At 45.2% G+C, this 25,002-nt stretch overlaps 2 protein-coding genes across 7 annotated transcripts in view; one reads left to right on the top strand and one right to left on the bottom strand.

The window, feature by feature from the left end:
- The window catches only part of arid4b (AT-rich interaction domain 4B), a 49,919-nt gene extending 37,251 nt beyond the window's left edge, over positions 1-12,668 (bottom strand). For all 5 annotated transcript variants that reach the window (XM_083658416.1, XM_083658418.1, XM_083658420.1 and 2 more), the window contains exons 1-2: positions 12,559-12,668; positions 10,169-10,217 (exon numbers count right to left, since the gene is read on the bottom strand). In XM_083658416.1, the coding sequence (XP_083514542.1) occupies positions 10,169-10,174 (6 nt within the window). In that variant the 5' untranslated portion in view covers positions 10,175-10,217; positions 12,559-12,668. The remainder of the gene's footprint in view (positions 1-10,168; positions 10,218-12,558) is intronic.
- A 586-nt stretch (positions 12,669-13,254) lies between these two features.
- The window catches only part of ggps1 (geranylgeranyl diphosphate synthase 1), a 31,057-nt gene continuing 19,309 nt past the window's right edge, over positions 13,255-25,002 (top strand). For both annotated transcript variants that reach the window (XM_083658061.1, XM_083658060.1), the window contains exon 1: positions 13,255-13,400. The gene's annotated coding sequence lies outside the window, so the exon portion shown is untranslated. The remainder of the gene's footprint in view (positions 13,401-25,002) is intronic.

Here is a 25,002-nt window from a genome sequence, read left to right as displayed (position 1 = left end):
CTGCTTACGATGCTGCTTGCTGTCCCCGGCTGGAATAGCCTTTAATCGTGGGAGTCGAATTCCCCGACCTCGGCGTGGAACTGCGCCTGCCTCGACCGTGGACATGCTGAGAACGATGGTCAAGCGGGACCCGCGGTTACGATGGCTCGGTTGCAGGATCAGAACGGCGGACGCTGGGAGACTGAATGGCTTGATGGCCCGGACAGAACAGGGCCACGGATGGATGAGACTTGAGAATGAGCGAAACGCGGCTTCCAGAGAAGGGACGAGATCAGCTCAGGTGCAGCGGCCAGAGATCGGGGAAAGAGGACGATGGTGCGCCAAGCGTGGCTATAAATACTGCCGCGTCATAGCCTCAGCACTGACGACATTAACGCCGTCACCGAGGCAAGTGCGTCACGCAAACGTCACGCTGGGATTACGGCACTTGTTGTCACGCTAGGATTACATGTGATGATGAGGTCGCTATGTCACTAGATTACGTGTGGCGCGAGGCAGCGTGTCTGGTCTTCATCTTGAAACTAGGTCGAGACCATCATTTATTTGGTCTCATTTATAAAGTATTTAATTGTGTATGTTTTCAATAATGTGCATAAAACAAAGTTGTGATTTATCAAACGTGTATCTCAGTGATACTCAACTTGCGGCACGGGGGCCAGATGCGGCCCGCGATAGGGTGCAGAGTGGCCCCCCGACCGCTATCTAATTCACAATGAAAACTAAAGTGAAATCAAGTTTGACTGAGCTGCAGCTCAGCAGATACACTGTATCTGTTGAAATGGCTGCTGTACCCATTCAAGATCATGTGAGGTGATGCGGAAATGGCAATAAAAAATGGTCAGGAATGTTTATTTATGCCCAAATTGGCTCTGCTCATGATTTATAGATGAGGCCCTACTGGCCTATTGTGAATTGGGTCGCGATGGTTTGTCATTTTTTAAAATTGGGTCTCCAGAAAAAAAAGTGTTGGGAACACTGACCTACATGAACATGTTTATCCTCACTCGGTGTCCCACAAACAGAGAGAAAACCTATCCCATAACAAAATCAAATATTTAATGCAACACTCAAGACACCCAAACTACCCACTCCAACTGACTGCCAGTAGTGTTGGTGAGCTGCTCCTCCAGTCCTCGGGGCTGGTGGCAGCAGACAGTCCGGCCGGGGCAGCAAGGCGTCTGGGATGCAGACAGATGGGAGTCAGGGGGGGCAGAGTCCAGTGCTCTTCAGTCCCCCATCTCTCAGATAAACACCTCATTAGTCTTCAGTGCAGCCTGGCTGCAGCACCAGCTGCCCGGGCCAACGCCGAGCGGACATGACGCAGCAGCAGCCAGTGCCACTGGCTAACCAGCTCTCTTGTCAGACGCAAGACGAGGACTGCCGGACAGTTACAGTATGTACCAGTGTTCCATCGCCTCTTTCAATACTAATAATCATCTCCTTTCACTTGCTATGCTCTGAGCCTCCTTTCTTCCCGTGGAAACAGAGCCACGCTCCAGACTCAGAGAGAGAGAGAGAGGGGGCAGTGGGGGTTATCTTGACAGCTGGGGCTGCCAGACCTCCCCAACTCAACAAGGCAGGCGTGATAAGGCACTACTGAGGTCAGATTTGCATTTGTCATGCTAACATGCTAACATGCCAACACAAATAGAGAGTGGTTTGTTATTTCCACTCATAATGCCACCCCCCCCCCACCCCTTCCTCCATTCAGCTAAATCTAAAGGGAATTGCATTCCTTGAATTAGCCGTTTAGCCTACAGCTGTCTGGAGGAAAACACTCAATAATACTTTCCTTATTTTCATTTCTCCAGCCAGCGCTCCCTCAGATGTTCAACCGATCGAGTTGACTCAAAGCTCAGGGAGGCGGAGGGACTTCCTGGTGCCTCTGGGAGGTGTGCTGGTTATTAAAGATCCTCTCGCCAAACACTATAATGAGCTCAAAAACCTCCGGCTAACAAGAGCAGCTCTCGCTTTAACCCATTGATACCTGATGCAGCATTTGTGTGTATATCCCTCATTTGTGTGCGTATCCCTTTAAGACCGCGAACCGCGTTAACGCGGTTCGCGGTCTTAAAGGGATACACACACAAATGCTGCATCAGGTATTAATGGGTTAAGATACTGCCGTGCAAAGGAGTAGAGCGGAGCAAAGCAACAATATGGCAACGATAGTAGTTATTATGATCAAGACCAGCTCTTTGGCTCTTAGTCTTCACCTTAGCGCCGCTGAAGTGGAAAACGCTCTCTGGGGGCACACGTGCTTAATCATTTAAACATACTCAAATATGACTTTGGCCCGGGTGACAAAACACACCTGCTGCTTAGCGTGGCAAGAAACAAGGCTAAATTGTCCTCAAAACTGCGGCTTGGCTTGGCTTCAAATTAGCATATTTGAGAGAGAGAGAGAGAGAGAGAGAGAGAGAGAGAGAGAGAGAGAGAGAGTCAGTCGCACACAAGGTGGGTGAGCTCTGCAGGATCTGGATCAGAACAGCTGGTATCAAATCACTCATAATGGATCGATTTGATAATTGTTTCATCATATCCAGATAGTGGGTGTGGGGGAGAGACATTGCCCTCACAGTGTAGTAGCCTAAATGATAATCAACCAGGATATCAGTAAGCAGCAGCAGTGCAGTTATTTTCACACAGATTTAACCATTGTTGGCTGACAACCCAAAGAGGTTTATGCAGACTGCTTTTCTCTTGACACAGAGGAGAGGAGGCATCTAAAACAAGTGAGAGAGAGGTCATCACGGTTGTAGAGAGAATTTAGAGGTTGTTGTAATAACCCCTCCTAGCCGTAGGGGGCGCTAAGTGCATAAAGATACTCTTTGTTGTGGGACTTCAGAAGAAGTCACCACGCCCACTTTTTCTCTCTTCCGCGTTCAACGCAAACGTATTTGTTCTTCCGGTTCCGTGCTAGTTGTGAAGGCCACTAGTGGCTAATAATATTAGCCACTAGTTAGTTATGTTATATGGCAGTAAAATGCCACTGAATGACCAAATTGATATAACCGTTAACCATTTCGAGTAACACTGATTCCATACGGATCACCAGCGTTAGTTTGTTGTTTATAACGTGGCTATATTCATAACGTTTCTATCTCGGATGCGTTATTTCGAATCGCACATAGGTTACGCAACCTAACATAGGTGCGCAACCTAACGTCCACTCCACTAACGTCATCTTAAGAGCACAATATTCCTGGAATGCAAGTTTAACTAAACAGTTACATGTCCTCTGCATTCTACATAAAATTAAGATATTACGGGTTGTTTTATTTTGTATGTTACATACGTATTGGCCAAGATATGTTAGTTTATGGGGGAGTAATTTTGTCACTTTAGGAGCGGAGTGTGCGCAGCCATCTTGCCTGCGGAGTTTTTGGCAAGTCAAACGGAAATACTATTACAAAATGACGTAATGCGGAAGCGTCCATGTGTGGGCAAAGAATAAGGTGAATAAAAGCAAGTGACTAACAGGAAGAGGGGGTCAGTCCCCAGAGAGAGAGGAGATGGGGCTGGTCCACAGTGCTGTGAGACTTTGTTTTTGTAAATAAACCTTTCACCTTCAAGTTGCATTGGTTTTCTAAACTTAGAATATAGTCCTCACCACACGGTGCACCACTAACGTTGTTGCACCCAAAGTACTTGTGGTGCTGGCACGGTGTCAGTGAAGATATTTGAACAGGTTAACGCCTCACTTATGACTGGTGATCCTGATCTGAACCCTGCTGCTCACTTTACTATTCCGGCCTGTGGCAGTGCTGTTCAGTAAGTCAGGGCTTTAGTGCTGTTCAGTAAGTCAGGGCTTTAGAAGAGATATTTCTTTTTACCAAAGCAAGAGAAAAGGGCACTGGCAGCAGTGGCAGAACGGGATCAGTTCTTCCGTTCAATACAGATTCTCACAGGTCATGAAAGATTTATAACAGCACAACACGCACGAGTAGAAAGTGAGCCACTGCTTACAGAGCCATTTGGTGGATGACCCCGAGTGAGGAGGAGAGCGTTTTCACTCCACCGCTCAGTCAAGACACTTCCTGGCTGGCAACTATCAAAAGGTTCAACAAACAGCATGGTGCAGCAGGACAGGTTATTACATTTTTAATGAATTTACATTTTGGGCCGGGGGCTCATAATTAGTACGAAAATCGACCCCCCCCATAAATAAATAAACAAATAAATAAAATAATATATATATATTTTAAGAAATTATAGGCCCCCAGGGCAGATATATGGAGAAAATGCTGGCATTCTAATGCGCACACCCAATAGGAGCCCAGGAGGGCGTTCTTCTCCACCCGTGACATCACTTGTTGCTGGTTCTGCTGCTTGGCCCAGCTGGCCTGACATCACAGGTCAGCTGGCAGCTCCATTTCAGGAACAGTGGCCAGCTGCTTTATAAAAATGAGTCTAGATGCAGCTATGTGTATTATTATTATTTTTTTTATCTCATTATACCCTCCCTTCTCAGTCCCACATATTAATAAATAATGCAATGTGGTCTCCAACCTGCACCATGCTCTTTTAAAGCAAACTGATGGCATGATGGTGGGTGTGCTACATGTGACATGTGGTGGTCAATCAGAGAGGGGTTGAAGAAAGTCCTGCTCAGTTTGCTCAGGGCAGGCCAACAGATCACAGCCTGTCCTGGTCAGTTGCTCAGGGCAGGCCAACAGATCACAGCCTGTCCTGGTCAGTTGCTCAGGGCAGGCCAACAGATCACAGCCTGTCCTGGTCAGTTGCTCAGGGCAGGCCAACAGATCACACAGCCTGTTTGTTCAGCTTTCTAGCCGCTGCAGTCCCTCGGGCAGCAGCACGCTGCTACTCATTTCCAAAATCGACTCTCTAATTGGAAAGGATCTTTTGCAACCGGCAAATGATAATGCCATAATTACTCCAGCCACAACTTTATTACAGGCGGATATAAGTGAAGTAGAATGAGTCCGCTGGGATGCAGCAACAGGTGTTAGCAGCTAATAAACAGTCTCATGCTACAGATTAGCTGGGCTGCTTCGTGTTCAACTTATGTTCTATTCCCATCGCTCATCAGCACAACAGTAGCAGACCAGTGTAACAGTGTGTATCACTTCTGTTCTGACTAGTTATTCTACTTTTTAAAATTGATAGTATCGAATCGGGAGCTAAGCATATCATCCCAGGCTTAATGTTTCATAATTTGAATACCCGCCCCCCCCCCCCCGATCAACAATTCTCTTCACTCTCTCAAGACTTAATATTATTTTAGAAGTGAGAGAAAACAGAGATGCATTTAGGCCACTACTGTGCCCGTAGTACCTCAGTGGAATTTGCTGTCCAGGATTTGATCCAGAGTTTGTCCACTGAGGCCGAAATGCAACTTAGGCCCTCCCTTGTTAGGAATACAAGCATCACTATTGCATCACACTTCACCGCATGTTTCAAGTTGCACAACAGCACAAGAAGAAGTTGGGAACATGAACTTGTTTTGATTCGGCTGCTGTACCAGGTGAGAGAGGTTGATACAGGATAACTAGGATGTAGGACGTTAGGAAAGAAGTAGGATCCGCACACCATGCATCTTGCGCGCTCGATTCCTAGGGCAGTAGTCATAGCCCATTTCTCAGGAGGCTTCAGTGTCACTCGCTTATATAGTGAGTGAATTTATGACATCACTGAGGATGTCACAATGCCTATGTATGACATCACTGATGACATCAGTCACGGATGATGTCATCAGATGTGTGTGAGTAATTCACTGATGATGTAATTTATGACATCACTGAGTAATTCACTGTGGGACAGGGACAGAGAGACAGACAGAGCCCCAGCTCCCGTCTATATACTGATACTGATGAAAATGTTTCAAAAATTGTTTTTGACCCATCTGTATAATGAAAGGGTTTGTATGCTGAACAAAGGAACATGCAAGAGGCATGCAGGGAAGAATTAAGCTCCGTCCCAGTCCCAGCCTAGCTCACACGTTACAATAATCCTGCCGTGAATCACCTCTTTGTCCAAACCAGAGTCACCGCAATTCCACTGACTGCTGCTTCGGCAGGGGCTGCCTCGGCAATGCCATGTCTGGCTTCAAACTAGAGAAAATATATACCAATCTCAATACCTCTTGTTTATACACTAATACACCTTTCACACCAAGGGTCCAACCAGGGTTATTCCCAGGTTCATTTTGGATATGAAAGAAAGCCGGGTTGCCGACACCGTGGCTTTGCGACCCCGAACCAGGGTTAGCACCACCCGGGTTGCTATTCGTTATGCTAATAGCCTATGCTAATTGCATCGCCCCTGGGTCGTGACCCGGGTCCTCTCTGAATTGTCATGACCAGGGATTCATCCGTGTTGACTCCATGTTTCCTGTAGTGAGAGCTCCCCGTTCATCTGCCAGCAGAAACTCCGCCCCTGCCAGCTGGTATGACTCGTTAACGCTCGTTAACGCTCTCAACCAACAGCCATGCCAGCCGTTGCAGCTTCAGGATCTGCTCTACTTCCTCATACCAGTGATGTCACTGGTACGAGGAAGTAGATCAGATCCTGAAGCTGCGCCCAAGAGACAGAGAGAGAGGCTAGAGCATTAAAAAAAGGGGCATTTGTTTTTCACACCATATCGCGATTTTGGATAGAGAGCTGGTTGAAAAGCGGCTTTCCAGGTATATCGTATTTTTTTTAAGTGATACCCACCCTAGCCTCTCTCTGCCTCTTGGGCGCAGCTTCAGGATCTGATCTACTTCCTCGTACCAGTGACATCACTGGTATGAGGAAGTAGAGCAGATCCTGACTTGGGTGTAAATGACCAAAGAAGTGTTGAACACGGGTCAAGTATCCCTGGTCCAACCCTGGCCGTTGGTATGAAAGTGGTATACTATAATTCACCTCGATTTAGGCCAGTCCAACAAATCTGCTCCTCACACAGGGTCACACACAATTCAGAACAAATATTATAGGCCTCAATTGAATAACTTTAACAGAGGAATGTGGATGCGATTATAACGTAGAGAAGATTAGACCAGATCAGTTCTAGGTCTTTGAATGAATCATTGCTTGTGTTGTCAGAGCAGCCTGTATCCTGAGCAGTTACCAAACATACAGCCCCATTCTCTCCCCCCAGGATACAGAACTGGCTTATTTTGCACGTGGCTTCTGGCCGAGTTGTAGCAGTCTGTCTTAATTGCATTGGCCTCCGATACGTTTTGGCACATGTCATCTTTAGAGAGGTCTTCAACAACGTTCCCACACACCCGTCCCGTACCGTACAATACCTTTTCCACTGGCAGTGGCAACTGCACCGCCCAGGCATTTATGGACTTCAAGCAAAACCCTGACGGGACTGCACAAACCCTTCCGAACTTTAACACATTGAGTGCCACAGCGCTTCAGTAAAATTGTCTGGAGCCTGTGCCAGATTCACTTCCATTCAGTTGAAAACAGCTATAGAATTTTTTCTATTATGGCTATATTAACGGGGCTGGACTTTAATGAAACATTGAACACTCCTGCTTCTTCCAAAGAAGAAATTTTGTTTCTAGACAGTTCCATTAGGAAATGACAGCCTCTCAAAAAAGTGCACTTTCAAGGGTTTTCTGTCGTTTTTTTTTACTTTCCAAGATATAGGCCCTTTTATGAATACCTTTTGCACTCTAATTTCGAGCACATTCACTGACTCTGGCTGGTGTTTTCTGATGTGGTGGCGTGTGGTGTGGTTTCTGTGCAGCCTGTGCCACACACCCCTCCCCCCCCCCCCCCCCCCCCCCCCACCCCCCTCTCCACCCTCCACCTCTGAGCTGCGGGCTCCTCCCACACGCACAGAGTTTGTTTTCTCGACTTGCCCCGGACAGATCCCAGCGCCCATCAAGGAAATGATGCGCGCTGGCAAACGCGACTGAACGAAAAGGCTTGGCCGTTCGGCTTCGGATGCTGGCTTTCTAGGAAATCGTGTGGAGATAGATAGAAGCATAAGAGCTCAGTTGTGAGCGCGGATGCAGCCGAGCCCACTCTCCGCTGTAGACAGAGCAATATATACGGCTCTGGCAGAAAGCATGCATCGGTTTCCACTTTCTCCGCTGTCTCCTGTACAAAGTAAAGGATCTGAGGTGGGTGGAGCAGCTCCTGTGACGATGTTTAAGGTGGCGCCGTGTGATCCCTTGAAGGGATTCATGCTCACTGGCTAGGTACGACCTTAAACAGCAGAATTATGGAATAATATGAATTATGATTTTAGGACGTCCACAGACGTCCTTGGCACTCCTCGTTACTTTTTTTTAGGACGTCCACAGACGTCCTTGGCACTCAATGTGTTAACAACGGTTTGGTTGTAAAGTTGAAAGTTCTACCTTATCATACTTAGGCATACACATGGCCTCAAAGCATTCCCACTATTACATCTATTTGGGAAGAAGAAGAAGAAAAAGCTCTATGTATATTATATTCCCATTAATGCAGGCAACCTGCTGCACCTGGATTGTTGAAGGTTTCCTCACAAATGAGGCTGTGAACTACAAGCTGAAGTGACATCAAATACCAAGTGAAAGGACAAAGTAATTCGCTTTGATAGCCTACCGCTATCAAAGCGGAGAGAAATTCAATAACTGCAAAATGGTCGTGGGTAATGGCAACAGTGATTCATCTTTAAATACTAATCTATACACTTCATTCAAGTAGAAAATGAAGCAGCAAAGCTAGCCTGCCGTGTGAAATAGATAATGACTGTATCTGCTAACCACACCTGTTTCTGCAGCACATCTGACAGCACATTCTACTCGTTGAATTGCATTTCTAGTTATTATGAGAACCCGGAATTCCATCACCTTCTTGTTATAGGATAGATTTATTATTATGTAACCACTAATCATCCTGCCACATTAAGGCAACATTACATTACTACTAGGGGAATCAACTTGAATGCAGAACAGTCGGAGTGGCTGTAAAATAGCAACAACGTAACCAGATCAGAGGGATTTCCCATCACAATCAACATGGATGAAACAGTTAAACTTCCATTACATGGAAGGTAATGGTATAGAAGCTAAGTTTGCAACAATGCAACAAAAATGTAGTGAAAACTATTCTCCCATAATAAGATGCCATATGTACCGCTCTTACATCATAAAATACACTATCACATGCATATTTGTGTTTGTCTGATTACGCACTACCGGCATTATCATCATGAGGAGCAATGTGACAGACTACATATCGTTACTGTAGCAGCTCTTCATTTGACCAACGCCAACTCCCCAAACACCAGACTCGTCAAAAGACTGATCAGATATCGTCCAGACTCGCTGAACTCTTTTCACATCATTCCTGTCCATTTAGATTGCATTTTCTCCTCTCGGCATTCTGTTAGGCTACGTTTTTTTTATCCGCCATATGAGAAAGGAACTAAAAATACAGACACTTATCAGAAATAGGTCATACCAATTAATGTAGAAGTGAAAAGAAATCTGCAGCTTATCACTCTGTATAATGGCTCCCATGGCAACAGGATGACAAGTTAAAACACAACAGGCTGCAGGCAGAACAACACTTACAACTTTGATCCACTGAAACTATGAAGATTAAATAGCTTTGCATCGCGGCCGACTTCTCCAAGTATGACAGCCGTGACTTTTTCAGATTGAATAGAGATGCGGTAAACAACACCAGAGAGCCAGTTTGAATATATTCGGAATTTCAAAGCTAGACAATTGCGTTACTTGTGTATCGCCATGCCTTGATCCTTTCCCAATACACTCTGCATGAAAATATGTTAGGGAAATTGGCAGATCAGTACACTTAAAGGGTCCTATGTCAGAATTAAATAGCCTCCAATAGTGAGCATAACATTAAAATTACATTTCCCAGCTGTGCTTGTCAAAATTCTGTTGAAGCCACTGGAAACTCTATTATCGTGCTGATCAAATAAATATATTGCTTTTGGCTATGTCGATTGCAGTTGCCTCACTGTGTTTGAATTGGACCAAAATGAACGTGTAGTAAAACAAAAGCCTTTATAGATTAAGCAACCAGTTCACTGATGAGAGTAACAGTGTGAAGCACACGTGTTATCTAGGGATTATTGGAAATTGAGGAAAGGCTGGCAAAGTCATATGATGTGCAGCAGTGATAAAACTTTAGACTTTCCTGTGGCTTACAACAGCACATGTGTGAGAGTTTCATGAATGTTACATACCTTCATCTCTCTAGGAGTCCTCTTGGTGACCCGTGTAACAAATGTGTTCCTGGAAACAGAAGTTTGAAGATGCTGTTAGACAAAAGCGCAAACTTCAGAGCCAGAGCCACAGCAAGCAAGCAAGCACTGTTATGATGACATCACTTGTTCTGCTCTACAGTGGTGGTTGCCATGAAAAAGCTGGATGGTAGACTGTCACAATTTTACATCGGTAACAACAACTGTCTCACAAAATGCAAACCTTTTAACAATAATGGAGTTTGATTTTAGACGGATCCATTAATCATTCTAAAAAGTAAAAGAAAATAATAAATATTAAAAAAAGAGAACTCCTAAGACCTAAGATTAAACAAGCATTACTGTAGATCAGTCACACTATAGGATATGGCAGCGGACTGCCCCAGTTTGTATTACCAAGCTTTCAAACGACATCCTCAAAATATCTGTGTTGCGGAGTAAAAACCGTTGCAGGCTGATCATTCCCATTTGCAGAGCCTGTAAGCCGTTTATGTAATGCCCTGTGTGCTGTAGCCTAGTCAGTCCAGGTCTCGGCGAGCAAACAAACAAAAGTAACTCAACGCTGGCGAAACAGTCTAGTTCCTTCTCGGTCTAACACGACACAAATGCATGGTCAATTCCACAGTACCCCTAGCTCTACGGTGGTAGATAGATAGTGTAAGCATCTCGGTCATCGGCTGTTTTTTTTTTTTTACGGTAGCGTGGTGTGCCCACTGTCTGCACTGCACTACAGCAAAGGATGACGCCATTTCTGTAGCTGACAGTCGGCTTTAAAGCAGGAACACTTCGGCACAGACGCACGGAGAATTGCGGGGGAAGCATGCATCAGCGATCGCTGTTCACTTGCCCTTGTCAGAGCCATTTCTCTCTCGCATATTACGAATCTCTTGATTTGAGAAGGAGAAGTGCTCCGAGACCGTTCATTTTCATTTCCCCCGAGTCGCTCCCCCCTTGTCTCGGTGCGCTGCTCTCTGCGGAGAGTAGCCTACACTCGACGGGAGAATAGAGCGATAACACTGGCGAGGCTGGTAAAGACAGCGACCGAACCAGACCCCTTTTAATCAACACAAATCCGATCTTATGGACCGTATACGCTACAATAACAGCGTGAAGTTGATTAAAGTAAGCCTGCAGTGTCCGACTGAAACTCACTTTATTTACACCATGTTCTCTTTATCGGCTGGTCTATCATTTTGCTGACTATTCACTGAGCGTGTAACGTTGAGTGGGGTTGCTTCTTCTGACAAAGAAACAAGTCGACGAAACGGTTCGCAACAAGGTCAAGCCTACTTGTAACCGCAGCAACATCGCCCAAATACCCAAAACATTTGATTATTATAAGATAATTCAAGGTCGTAGCCCTCTCGTTTATGGAGCTTCGTCGTGGCGATATCATCGCGGAGGATACAATGTCATCATCATCCGCCCCAGACAATTTGCTAGACCCGCCGTTGCGAGTGAGTGACTGACCACCAAGCTGTCTCAACAATGCTCACACAGCCTCACGAGCCTCGGCGGGCTTCCCTTTTCCTAAAAAAAAGATGGGGCTGTGGTTAACTAAAGCGGTGTGAGCGATCAAAACAGCTTCGCCAACCATTTCTGTTCGCTCGTTTGGTCAACGGTGATGATGATGTGCCAACAACAGTCACGGTCGGATTTGTGCAAAAATATTGGTCACGCAACAACAACAACAGATGTGATCTAGCAGAGCAGCTGTGTGGAGAAAACACATATTCCACCTCGCATCAAAAAGATACAAGCGATCAAATGGATGAGTTGTTGATTGACACAATGTAGCAGCCTGGACAAGCCGAGCACGAGAAGCTAACGTTAACGATACTGATGGCACAAAAGAAAACCCTGCCACCGCGAATTTACCCAAAAACTACAGTAGTTTCATCTCCGAGCGATAAATCACATCTTGCAGCGATGTCACGCGATACAGGTCGACAATGGTGTCGTGTTAATATCACTTTCGATGGTTATTACTAGCGAACACCATGACAGGCACTCTGTTCGACGACACCTATTCGAGGATTCCTCCGCTCAACAACACAACACTCCGATGCTCGAAACTATTCCACCCGAGTAACGATGGCTAACCTTTCACTGCTGTGCTCATCAGCTTCATTTGGCTGCTTACAGAATAACTTTGTTGCCGAGCTGGCCCAAGTTTTCTCTGTATTCTCGGCCGTTGGCTTCTTTTTGCTGGCTCGGCACCCATTTCATTCATTCCTTCAAATCTCCCCAAACACATCACGATGTTAGTTAACAAGTTAGCTAACGTTATCGTCAAGGTTGGCTTGGTAGCAGCCAGCCAGCTAGCGAAAATATTCTAAAACATTGGCTACGCCGAATAAAAGCAGTCTTACCTGCGCAGTCGAGTTGAGAAACACTCCTGTTTTTCGACGAAAGTGTATTAGTAATCCATAGGAGCATTTATGTGTCTAATCGGACGGTTTTGAGCGTCGTTCGTTGGCCCGGATTGATGTTGGATGCAGATCGGCAAAAGTGGTTGCAGAACGCTGCCGCCGCTGTTGCCTTGTTGAGTAGCTCGCTAGCTCTTTCTCTGATCCTTCTCCCCGCCTTCTGAACATGATTGACAGGTACAAAAAGCCACTCACAGTGCAGGGAACGCCTTAACTAAATATGATTGGCTGATCCATCCGACTGGGTAGAAACTACAACCCCCACAGTTCTGCAACACATGTGTGTTCGATATGTGTTGCATCTCGGCCGACAAAGCGGGGCTTTCTATTCATTGTATTGCCGTAAAGTTCAGTAGTGTCCACCGGGCAATGTGGAGTGTCAAATCACATCACACAACCATGGCATACAACATGCGACGCCCCCATGTTGCATTCCCCACCTATTCTGCGCTTGCTCTGTAAAGAAGGTAAGATATAGCTGCTAGCTCGCCAACGCTAGCTCATTGTGAAAAGCTGCGTACTACAGTCACACTAGCCGCCTGGTATCTCGTGAATTAGCTAGTAATGCCGAGAGCTGGACATGTTATCAAAGTGTGGATGTGATGGTCATATCGTGTGCATTATTTGACCAGTGTTGAATTGGAAGTTTTTTTATTTCGAAACAAACTAAATGTTAAAAGCGGGTGTACCCGGCGCGCTCATGTAGCCTCCCAGCTAACTAGCATCTGGCTAACAGCAATGAGGGAGAGATCAGCAGACTGAAGGGAAGCTGCCAAGTCTCAAAGGTGGGTGGAGCTGTCATAACTAAAGTACTGAAGATGATGAGGGCAGACAGACAGACAGACAGACCAGTATGGAAGAGCACAGTTCACTTTATTCATAATGTAGTCAAACTGGAAAATGAAATTCCACAGTAGCATTTTATTTGTCAAATGTATGGATCCATTATTTGGGTCATCATGTCATTTAAAATTCAGTAAGCCAATTTGCATTGAAATGTTCGTGTACATTTGAATTAACGTCAAATTTGAAATTAAAGCAGTAAAATTGCATTCTAATGGAATGCATTGTGACCCAAATTATACATAAGTTGGGAAGAATCTGGAATTTGATTGCATTACATTTTCCTATTTGCAGCAATAACAGCTGAATTAGTAAACTATACACAAACTCTCTCTCTCTCTCTCTCTCTCTCTCACACACACACACACACACACACACACACACATTGCAGAGTGCCAGCAACTGTAAATCTTCCTATGAAAATGTCATTGCATAAAAAATTCTTGCCAAGAAACCAGATCTTCTCAAATATGATATGCAATGTGTCTGTGACTTGGTAAAAATTGACTCTATAGTTGTGTTATTTGAAAGAAAATGTCTTGACATGTTATTTTATCTGTTTATCTTTTATCCTTTGTGATGTCTCATGGGAACAGACGGTTTTAACTTGACAACATAAACATTCTAAATTGCGCCTAGCTTACTTCCTGTTGCACAATAGCTGACAGGAAATGCTAGGTTACAAACTGTTCCTATAGAGCTCAACAGTCACGTGACTGTTGATCTCTATAGACAGTCTGCATGTCTGGGAACGCCCACAAAATGTTAAACGGCTGGCGCGCGAGTGGGGTAAAACCACCGATATATCTCATGGGCTGACTCACCAAAAGACAGTGCTGCGGCTCTAAACTACAGGTTTGGGGGTTCTAGAGCAGAACACAAGACATCTGCTCAGATGTGCGTTTACTGCGGTGGTTAAATCCCCGATCGTGTCTGCCTGGGCTGGGCTATCAGCTAAATTCTAACTTTGCTGAATGGATATAACAGGGGTTTTTACCCCGCCCTGACCACGCCCCCAGCCAGGCTGAGCCAGCTAACCAGCGTCTATTGTGGGCGTTCCTAGAGCCTGTATGGGCGTTCCCAGACATGCGGATTGCGGACTGTCTCTATAGGAACAATTCTGTGAAAACCGCATATAAATACATTTGATCGTCTGAAAATCTAATTGATTTTAGTTCATATGAATGTATTGCCTCATGATGATCACCAGCAGTCTGAGGCCATAGTTTACCCACCTTTTGATTTAGCGCTGCATCACTGGTCACCAGGTTCTGTGAGTCACTGGTGACATAATTGTTTTTCTTGTGAACACATTCCACTCCTGTGGTCACCATGCTGCACAAGGGGGATTTCATGGCCCTACATGTGTCTGTTACGTGATGGATAGTGATGGATAGCGAATAGTTACGTCAGGAAGCATTTCATGGGATTTGTCAAAACATTTCAATTTGCTGTTACTGTTTCGTTTAGATGATTTAGGCTTTTTTTTGGGGGGGGGGGGGGGGGGGTGCAGAGTGTAAGAGCTTCCAACGTTGAATTCATTTTTCATTTCCATTTTGCATTTCACTTTTCCTAACAGCACTCACCACTTTCTTTGTGTAATTGATCGAAAGATGATCTCTAGTTTTCAATAATATTGAATATTGTGATATTTGCTTTGTAATTTTTCGCCTGCTCTATTGGCGCGTGCGGGTGTGTGTTGCTCACAAAATGTTGCCCTTAAGTTTACCTGCGCGCTGATGTATGTGTGTGTGTGCCCTTAAGTTTACATCCATTAGACTTACAGTACTAGTGCATGCCCGTTCCCCCCATTCACCACCCCGTGGGCACAAGGCCACATGCCAGGGCACAAAGGCAATTGCTCTATTGACATCGTGAAGAGCGATTTTTCTGAAATGTGTTAAGATGATTAAATTAGGAAGAAAGTCCACTCAGTAGGCAATGGCATGTGCCAGACAAATAAATGATAAACTGGAATAAAGAAATAAAGTCCACACACTGAAAAGTCAAGCTCCCGGTCAGTTTAAACTAAAACTGACGTTTAAAACTGACAAACTGACCAGGAGCAGGTTGGTAGTAGCAGGGCACTGCCAAGGTGGCCTTAGGGATTTCAGGGCATCACGGCCAGAGGGAGGGGCAATGGGGGCCATGGCCTCGTGGCCTCCATGTAATTCCCACCCTGGTGCATTGTTATCAACTGTTATTGCTACAATGGCTGGCTGGTATTCCGACTTCTATATTATCTGTTTATTGGGCTTAAAAACAATAGACAGTATCATCATATCAAATCAGTGTCATCCAGAGATGGGGACTTGGACTTGAGTCATACTTAACTCGTGCACACACAGTGATTTGAGACTTGTCCTCAAAGACTTGTGACTTGACTTGAGATTTGGGACCTCGACCTGTGATTTTTTTATTTTATTTGGCGCATTAACATTAAGGGAATGTCTAATAATAATGTCAACTAATCAATGCTGATAGTGTATTTTAATAGATAAGGGAGGGAGCAAGGATAATACAGTAGCCTACATGCTTTCAATTCCTTAGTTTTAGCTATGCTGTGTTTTAAGCAGACATGATGGCATGCAGCAGATGATAGATGATAGAAAGCTCATAAGCAGTGGGGGAAATGGCCAGGTTTTACTCTGGGAACCCTACTGCTAATAAATGGGAAGCTATCAGGCGTTAGAGTAGGTGTTAAGTACCGTTTCTGGCTCGTATTCCGACTTATATATTATGTTTATTGGGCTTAAAAGCAATAGACAGTATCATCATATCAAACCAGTGTCATCCAGAGATGGGGACTGATTTGAGACTTGTCCTCAAAGACTTGTGACTTGACTTGATATTTGGGACCTGTGAAAGTATTATTTTTTCATTTCTAATAATGTCAACAACTAATCAATGCTGATACTGTATTTTAATAGATAAGGGAGTGCGTGAGGATAATACAGTAGCCTACATGCTTTGAATTCCTTAGTTTTAGCTATGCCATGTTTAGCTATCAGCTGTTAGAGCAGGCGTTAAGTAGCCTACCTTCTGTTGCGTTAGGTCAGGATCTATTAAAAAATAGCGTTATACACGGTTAATGACAATAAAAACCCCTCTGCTGTCTGTGAAGGGAAAGCGGATGAGAGATGGGTTTAAATCGAGAACGTTACTGTGACTGACAGCTGCAACGCTATCAACAATATGACGCTGATAGAAAGCATGGAAATTGAATTTTGGGCTATTTTAATACAATGGCAAATATTGGTCATGTTACCCAGCTCTGTTGATGGCTAGCTCTTCCTAGCTAACGTTAGCTGCCAGTCAGTGCCTGCTATAGTATAGTCAATAATACACTGTTGATATCTAACGTTGCATACCCAAATGTCAGGCGATCTGAAGGCAGAAATTTCTCTCTGATTGTGTAGCCTACTTAGCAGTGAAAAAGCATCACGTTATGCTTTTGGAACATTATGGTTGCAGAGATGTCTCGCATTGAGGCTACTACAACGCTATCAACAATGTGACCACGCAGCCGTAAAGTACAGTATAACGCTGATAGAAAACGACGTGGAAATTTTATTTCAGGCTATTTACAATCGCAAATATTGGTAATGTTACGCTTTTGAAGAGCTCTTCCTAATCCTAGCTAACGTTACATAACGTTGCATACCCAAATGCCAGCCGATCTGAAGGCAGAAATCTCTCTGATTGTGTACTGTGAAATTGTGTAGGCCTACTAGCGTTGAGGCTACAACGCTATCAACAATGTGACCGTCGTAAAGTAATGACGCTGATAGAAAGACACGTGGAAATTTAATTTCAGGCTATTTTAATACAATCGCAAATATTGGTAACATTACGCTTTTGAAGAGCTCTTCCTAGCTAACGTTAGCTACGCCTGCCTGCTGTCAATACACTGATCATACGTAACGTTGCATACCCAAATGCCAGCCGATCTGAAGGCAGAAATCTCTCTCTGATTGTGTACTGTGAAATTGTGTACTGATTGTGTGCAGTGAAAAATCGTCTTTATGTCTGTCTCAGCGCTCTCCGTGTCAGCTCAAAACAGCGTCTCAGTTACTGACCAGAAACTCACCTGGTGGCGTCACGCGATGTGTAGTTTGTGCTCATGGTCGCTCCACCCAGTTTCACAACAGCTCCAGAGAGGAGCGTTCGTTTCATGTCCAGGCAGGCAGAGTAGAATTAACACCAATTTATTCCTAGTTCGATCCGACCAACAGTTCTCGAGATACGCGAAGGACAGACAGAGTGAGAGACAGAGAGAGAGACCGACGATAGTCCTTATTATAGTATAGATGACATCACTGATGACATCATCAGTGACTTATGACATCATCAGTGATGTCACAATGCCGATGTCACTGATGACATCATCAGTGATGTCACAATGCACAATTGCTCAAGTGACATCACTGGTGACATCATCAGTGATGTCACAATGCTGATGTCACATTGTTCAACATCATCAGTGATTTGTGACATAACTGATGACATCAGTGGGACAAAAACAGAGGGAAACAGAAACATCATTGCCCACATTGCCAAATTTAGAGAGATAGATAGATAGATAGATAGATAGATAGATAGATAGATAGATAGACAGATAGATATAGATGCTAGATAGATAATACTGATAACCGTGATCATTTTCGTCACTATACTCGTGATGTTTCATCTCTACTTTGGTCGAGTTGTTATATGCCATTTTTATCTGATACAGTCTACAATCATACAACCTTATTTTCATTGACTGGGGCAAAATACTGCCAAACTGCACTGTTTTTACGAGATGTCATCTCTCTTCCGCTCCATTGACTAACGTTACAGTCAATGTCCACTCCCACTAACACATGCTGCTTTGTTTAGAGGAGGGGGGCTACTGTAGTGACTGGTGACTAGTCGTGACTCGTGCACATCCCTATTCCCTCCCGAAGACACAAGGCTGGGAAGGGGGGTAGGATCCTGTCAGTGGGGGCCTGGAGGGACCCCGGCCTGTTACCAAGCCGGCTGTGCGCGTCCTTATCATCGACTTATATAAAGATGGACGCCACTTCACCTCCCGTTTAGTGAAGCCGCTGCATGTTAGATCGCCGCCCTGACGGCTGAATCCAGTATTAGGTCACAAGGCCCGCCTCCCCATGTTAGTGGATGGGAAAATCACAACCGAAATAATCACAGTATACGTCAGATTATTTTTTTCCAAAGGTGGTTTGTATCATTTTAGATAGTCATTATCATGCTAATGCCTGTGCAAGTGGTCATTTTTCTGATCAGTTTGTTTTTAAGTAGTTATTTGACATATAAAAAGGGATAAAAATGGATGATTGACAGCTGTGGCAGACAGTCTCAAGCCGTCATTGGCTGGACAGGCTCTGCACATCATAGATCTATCGTCATAGACAACACACACGCTTTCATGTTATCTAACGCTCCCGGGAAATCGGGTGGCTCATGTTGGCTGTGCTGGCTACAAGACATCAATGGACCCCAATAAAAAGAACATTGTTTTGAGGAATGAAAACTGAAGTAAGTTCAGAAAATGTGTTTTATGAGTTACTCCAGCTACGTTATAGGTACACAATGGTTTTAACATGCAGACTAGCAATGGCGTTAGCTACTTGCGGTAGTCGGCTGTTTTTAATATTACTATAACTTAACAACCGATAACGATAGCTGGAATAACACAATAATAAGACACATATTTTCAGAACTGACCAGGTTGTCCAACTGACAGGAAATGTGTTTTATAACGTTAACTCCCGTCCCGGCTATAAAATGAGGCCTAGTAGTACACAACCACCATTAGCTCATCGCTAACGGGTTAGCATGACATACAAACAGACGTTTTATTTTTTGTAGGCTATTAAAGCAACAAACGTTTTTATATGCATATCTGGGGGAAATGCTTTGACTGTGGGGATGTTCGTTCTTCACAAGGTCCTCTCTTGGTAACGATATACCAGGCAATAGACCAGGCAGCCTGGCTCAGGTCTAGGCTAACGTTAGGTTGGCCTGCCTACACACACTACCGGGCGGGTACAACAACGTAGCCTCACGGTTACATTTGCTAAACCAATATTTGCGCCAAAAGAAATGTAATCATAAAGTTAATCAAAATGCCACGGAAACATTAGGCTAATCAACACAGAGCTGTTCATCCGAGAATTTCCCCCAGTGAGAGGCTGAGCCAAGCAGCCCTGGCTCCTCTTGCGGGCTGAGAGCAGCCCGGAGGTCTGACTTGTCTGGCTGATACAACTCTCCGACCACGGAGAACGTTACAGGCTGCAGTACCCACAACACCAGCAAACAACGTTGCGTAAAGCGTCATGGTTAGATTTGTAACACCAACATTTGCTCCAAAAGGAATTAAATCATAAAGTTAATCAAAATGCCACGAAAACATTAGGCTAGCTTAGTCAACACAGCAATCCCCCCACTGCCCCAGTGAGGCTGTTGTCTTGAGTGAGGCGGCCTGCCTCCACTTCCGGCCCGCGCTGAGAGCGCTGAGAGCACAGCAGCAGTCAGCAGCAGACCGGCCTGAAATCTCCGACAACCAAAATCAGATTTTCGTACAGGCGTCATTTTGATAAACTGATCTCATAGTGGGAATCTTCCTGGTTACTTTTGGCGAGACAAAAAATATTACAACTTAAATTGTCATATTTACAGAGCTAGACTGTATATAAATACACAACGCACTGTGCGCATTCTAGAAACAGTAGCTCTACATAAGAAAGTTCAGAGGGGCGTGGAGCTCTCAGAGGTTCTCAATCAAGGGCGCTACTGCGCAGACTCTGGTTCAGTGATCTGGCCGGATTTTGGCTTCAAAAGAACATACAGGGAGGAGATAGGGACACTCCCTCCATTCATATTATAACTCAATGGTCCTTATCCGTGGGGGCTTTCGGGCCTCAATGAAGAGGCGGATGGCAGTTGGGAAGAAGCTGTCCTTGTGATGAGAGGTTCTGGCTCTACCAGACCTCAGTCTCCTGCCAAGGGGGAGAGCCTCAAATAGTGGCTTACAGGCAATATAGAGGAGAAGAAAAAAAGCACCTATATAAATAAGTCGGACCTCTGGGGCACTTCACACATAGGATTTACATTTACAAATCACATTTAATATGTATGCTACTGTATGTAGGGCAGTCAATATATGTAATTTACAAATCGCAATACTGAAACTAGGGATGCAGCGGTATGAGTTTTTGACGGTATGATAACCTTGGACAAAAATACCATGGTTTCACGGTATGGCGGTATTGCGGACCATCTGTGTTTTTACAATAGCCGGAATATTCCCATACAGCCGACGTCGTCTTTTTAGATGGGGGAAGTTCAGGGGCGTTCCTTGCGCTGATAGAAAGACACGTGGAAATTTAATTTCAGGCTATTTTAATACAATCGCAGATATTTGTAACATTACGCTTTTGAAGAGCTCTTCCTAGCTAACGTTAGCTACGCCTGCCTGCTGTCAATACACTGATCATACGTAACGTTGCATACCCAAATGCCAGCCGATCTGAAGGCAGAAATCTCTCTCTGATTGTGTACTGTGAAATTGTGTACTGATTGTGTGCAGTGAAAAATCGTCTTTATGTCTGTCTCAGCGCTCTCCGTGTCGGCTTAAAACAGCGTCTCAGTTACTGACCAGAAACTCACCTGGTGGCGTCACGCGATGTGTTGTTTGTGCTCATGGTCGCTCCACCCAGTTTCACAACAGCTCCAGAGCGGAGCGTTCGTTTCATGTCCAGGCAGGCAGAGTAGAATTAACACCAATTTATTCCTAGTTCGATCCGACCAACAGTTCTCGAGATACGCGAAGGACAGACAGAGTGAGAGACAGAGAGAGAGACCGACGATAGTCCAATTATAGTATAGATGACATCACTGATGACATCATCAGTGACTTATGACATCATCAGTGATGTCACAATGCTGATGTCACTGATGACAACATCAGTGATGTCACAATGCACAATTGCTCAAGTGACATCACTGGTGACATCATCAGTGATGTCACAATGCTAACTGATGACATCAGTGGGACAAAAACAGAGGGAAACAGAAACATCATTGCCCACATTGCCAAATTTAGAGAGAGAGATAGATAGATAGATAGATAGATAGATAGATATAGATGCTAGATAGATAATACTGATAACCGTGATCATTTTCGTCACTATACTCGTGATGTTTCATCTCTACTTTGGTCGAGTTGTTATACGCCGTTTTTATCTGATACAGTCTACAATCATACAACCTAATTTTCATTGACTGGGGCAAACTACTGCCAAACTGCACTGTTTTTACGAGATGTCATCTCTCTCCCGCTCCATTGACTAACGTTACGGTCAATGTCCACTCCCACTAACACATGCTGCTGTTGGGGCCAGATATTTGAGTGAGAACTGAAGACACACATATTTGAAGGCAAACGGACATTCTGCGTGGAGAGACAGAGCAACACTCCTGGCTACCCCCACACTGACTCCACCACTTGGTGTTCTAAAACGACAGGGGGGCGAGCCACTCCTTTGTTACCAAGAAGTGACAAAGGGGGATCAAAGCCACCTTTCCTGTCTGTGTGAGATAAGAGGAGCCGATACTTGAGCTGAGTGGCTTATCTACCACAAAGACACGCCCTGAACCCCACTGTGCTGAGTGGCTTATCTACCACAAAGACACACCCTGAACCCCACTGTGCTCAGGGGACGGCCACTCAAACCTCAGTTCTAAGTAGCTGCACGCTGCAACAGGATCGTCTGTACCACAGGGAGAGAGGGACAAGGCCCCACTCCTCTGGACCCAAGAATAGCATAGCCACCACCAGGCTAAGGCTATCTGGCCAGAGCTAAGCTAGCTCTGAGATCCTCTCCTCTCCTGAGCCCCGAAGCCGGCCTCGCGCGCCTCCCAGCAGACCAAAGACACCTCAGCTTGGCCCGCAGAGACCGTCCGTCTGTTCCTCTCTTCACCTCTCCTCCTCGTCTGGACAGCGGACGCGCATCCAGACCACCGTCTCCTCCCGCTTGGAAAGAGACCCCTGCAAACCCAACTCAAACTTGTGCACAGAGTAAGGGACTGGCTCTAATTTTTCCCTTTATTAGTTCGGGCAGAAGTTAGGATTGATTAGCATAAGAAGAACTGTTGTTAATATTGATTTAGTGTTGTGAATTGATTTAATACTGTCAACGGAATGGTATGACTTGGAGCTATTTGCGACTGTATAAATGTGCATGAAACTGTGAATCTCTGAATGCGAGTTAAGACCACCTCCGATCCTGCGTGAGCAGATCTAGGCATTAAGACTAACGGCACAATTCGTCACTAGTTAAACGCCAGCGCACAGCTGTAGTGTTGAATTGTGTCACCGTCTGTTTCCCCTGCACTACTTTCTCATCCACGTGCACGCTCACATGCACGTGCTCACACACACACACACTCACAGGGTCTTGTGTAGGCAGCCATGTTGTGATGCAACCAATCTGCCCCCTCTAAAGGCTGAATTATACTCGACCAAGCTCCGTGGGGGTGTGGCCCCGCGAGTCTCCGTGAGTCACCGTGCGGACCTTGCGCTGGGGCAGATGCCATTATACTCAGAAAGTGATCAGCATGTATTGTACAATGGTAATAGTGAGAACAGCCCGTGGAAAAGTCGCAATGAAACGCTATTATGTGCAGTACTGAGTGCGCTTTCACTCTCAAACGACCGCACATCAGCACACGAAGGAATCACCAAACTTGTTTTTACTGAAAGCCGTTTTAGTTCTCAGCCCTGATAGCCTACTCTGTGCTGCTTTTAATCTCTCTCAATAATGCTCTCAATACAACACATTTACCTGGTGAAATGACTAAAAACGAACAGTTGCAAATCAAAGTTTATAGCCTACCACATGGGTCAAGAAATGTGGCGAAAACACAGCTCAGTGTTCAGGGCTCAGTGGCTTGAAAGCGGACATGTTTGGAGAGAAGCCGTGCGCTGCTCGCGCTGTTAGAAAACAAATCATGCACAAGGCGGGCACCAGACGGAGGTAGCGCCCAACTACGCCCAACAAATTTACGTCATTTGACGCGCCCGGCCCACGCTCCACCCCCGCGCCCTTCACGGGTGAGCATAGTACAAGCTTAAGACCTGACCTGAGTCCCCACACACACACACACACACACACACACACACACGCACACACACACGCACTTCCATACCTACAGGTCAATGATTTGGAACGTAACTTAGTTATAGAAGAAATTCGTTGATTGTAATGCCCATATTCCTCTTTTATTTTACATAGAATAAATAGTGTCAACTTTAATTGAATCCAACTGTTTCAGAAGCTGTTTTCCCACATGCGCCTTTTACCGCTAAATGACCGGAACGCGGTCTAATGCCTTCATGTGTGAAAGTTGTTGTGCCGGTATAAGCGCGACCCCGTCGTCGCGGACATTTCACCAGTTTCGAGCCAGTCAGAAGAGCGGTATGCGCGATAAGGAACACAAATGTAGAACGGGTCCAGTCATTTGCCGCGACACCGGTCCTTCTCTCATGGGCGAGGTGTACACACGTTGCTTAACGTTCACTTCCAGCGTGCATCATCTAATCATTCTCATTTTCTACTCGTGTGTGTTGTGCTGTTAAATCTGTCATGACCTGAGAATCTGTATTGAACGGAAGAACTGATCCCGTTCTGCCACTGCTGCCAGTGCCCTTTTCTCTTGCTTTGGTAAAAAGAAATCTCTTTTCTAAAGCCCTGACTTACTGAACAGCACTAAAGCCCTGACTTACTGAACAGCACTAAAGCCCTGACTTACTGAACAGCACTGCCACAGGCCGGAATAGTAAAGTGAGCAGCAGGGTTCAGATCAGGATCACCAGTCATAAGTGAGGCGTTAACCTGTTCAAATATCTTCACTGACACCGTGCCAACCACAAGTACTTTAGGTGCAACAACGTTAGTGGTGCACTGTGATGACCTCTCTCTCACTTGTTTTAGATGCCTCCTCTCCTCTGTGTCAAGAGAAAAGCAGTTGGCATAAACCTCTTTGGGTTGTCAGCCAACAATGGTTAAATCTGTGTGAAAATAACTGCACTGCTGCTGCTTACTGATACCCTGGTTGATTTCATTTAGGCTACTACACTGTGAGGGCAATGTCTCTCCCCCACCCCCACTATCTCTGGATATGATGAAACAATTATCAAATCGATCCATTATGAGTGATTTGATACCACGTGTTCTGATCCAGATCCTGCAGACCTCACCTTGTGTGCGACTGACTCTCTCTCTCTCTCTCTCTCTCTCTCTCTCTCTCTCTAGCTGTTTTCCCACATGCACCTTTTACCGCTAAATGACCGGAACGCGGTCTAATGCCTTCATGTGTGAAAGTTGTTGTGCCGGTATAAGCGCGACCCCGTCGTCGCGGACATTTCACCAGTTTCGAGCCAGTCAGAAGAGCGGTATGCGCAATAAGGAACACAAATGTAGAACGGGTCCAGTCATTTGCCGCGACACCAGTCCTTCTCTCATGGGCGAGGTGTAC

This window comes from Poromitra crassiceps (assembly GCF_964638095.1).
Source record: "Poromitra crassiceps genome assembly, chromosome: 22".
NCBI classification, from domain to species: Eukaryota; Metazoa; Chordata; class Actinopteri; order Beryciformes; family Melamphaidae; genus Poromitra; species Poromitra crassiceps.
The sequence above is the reverse complement of the archived record's forward strand: the minus strand, read 5'-3'. Positions and strand labels throughout refer to the sequence as shown.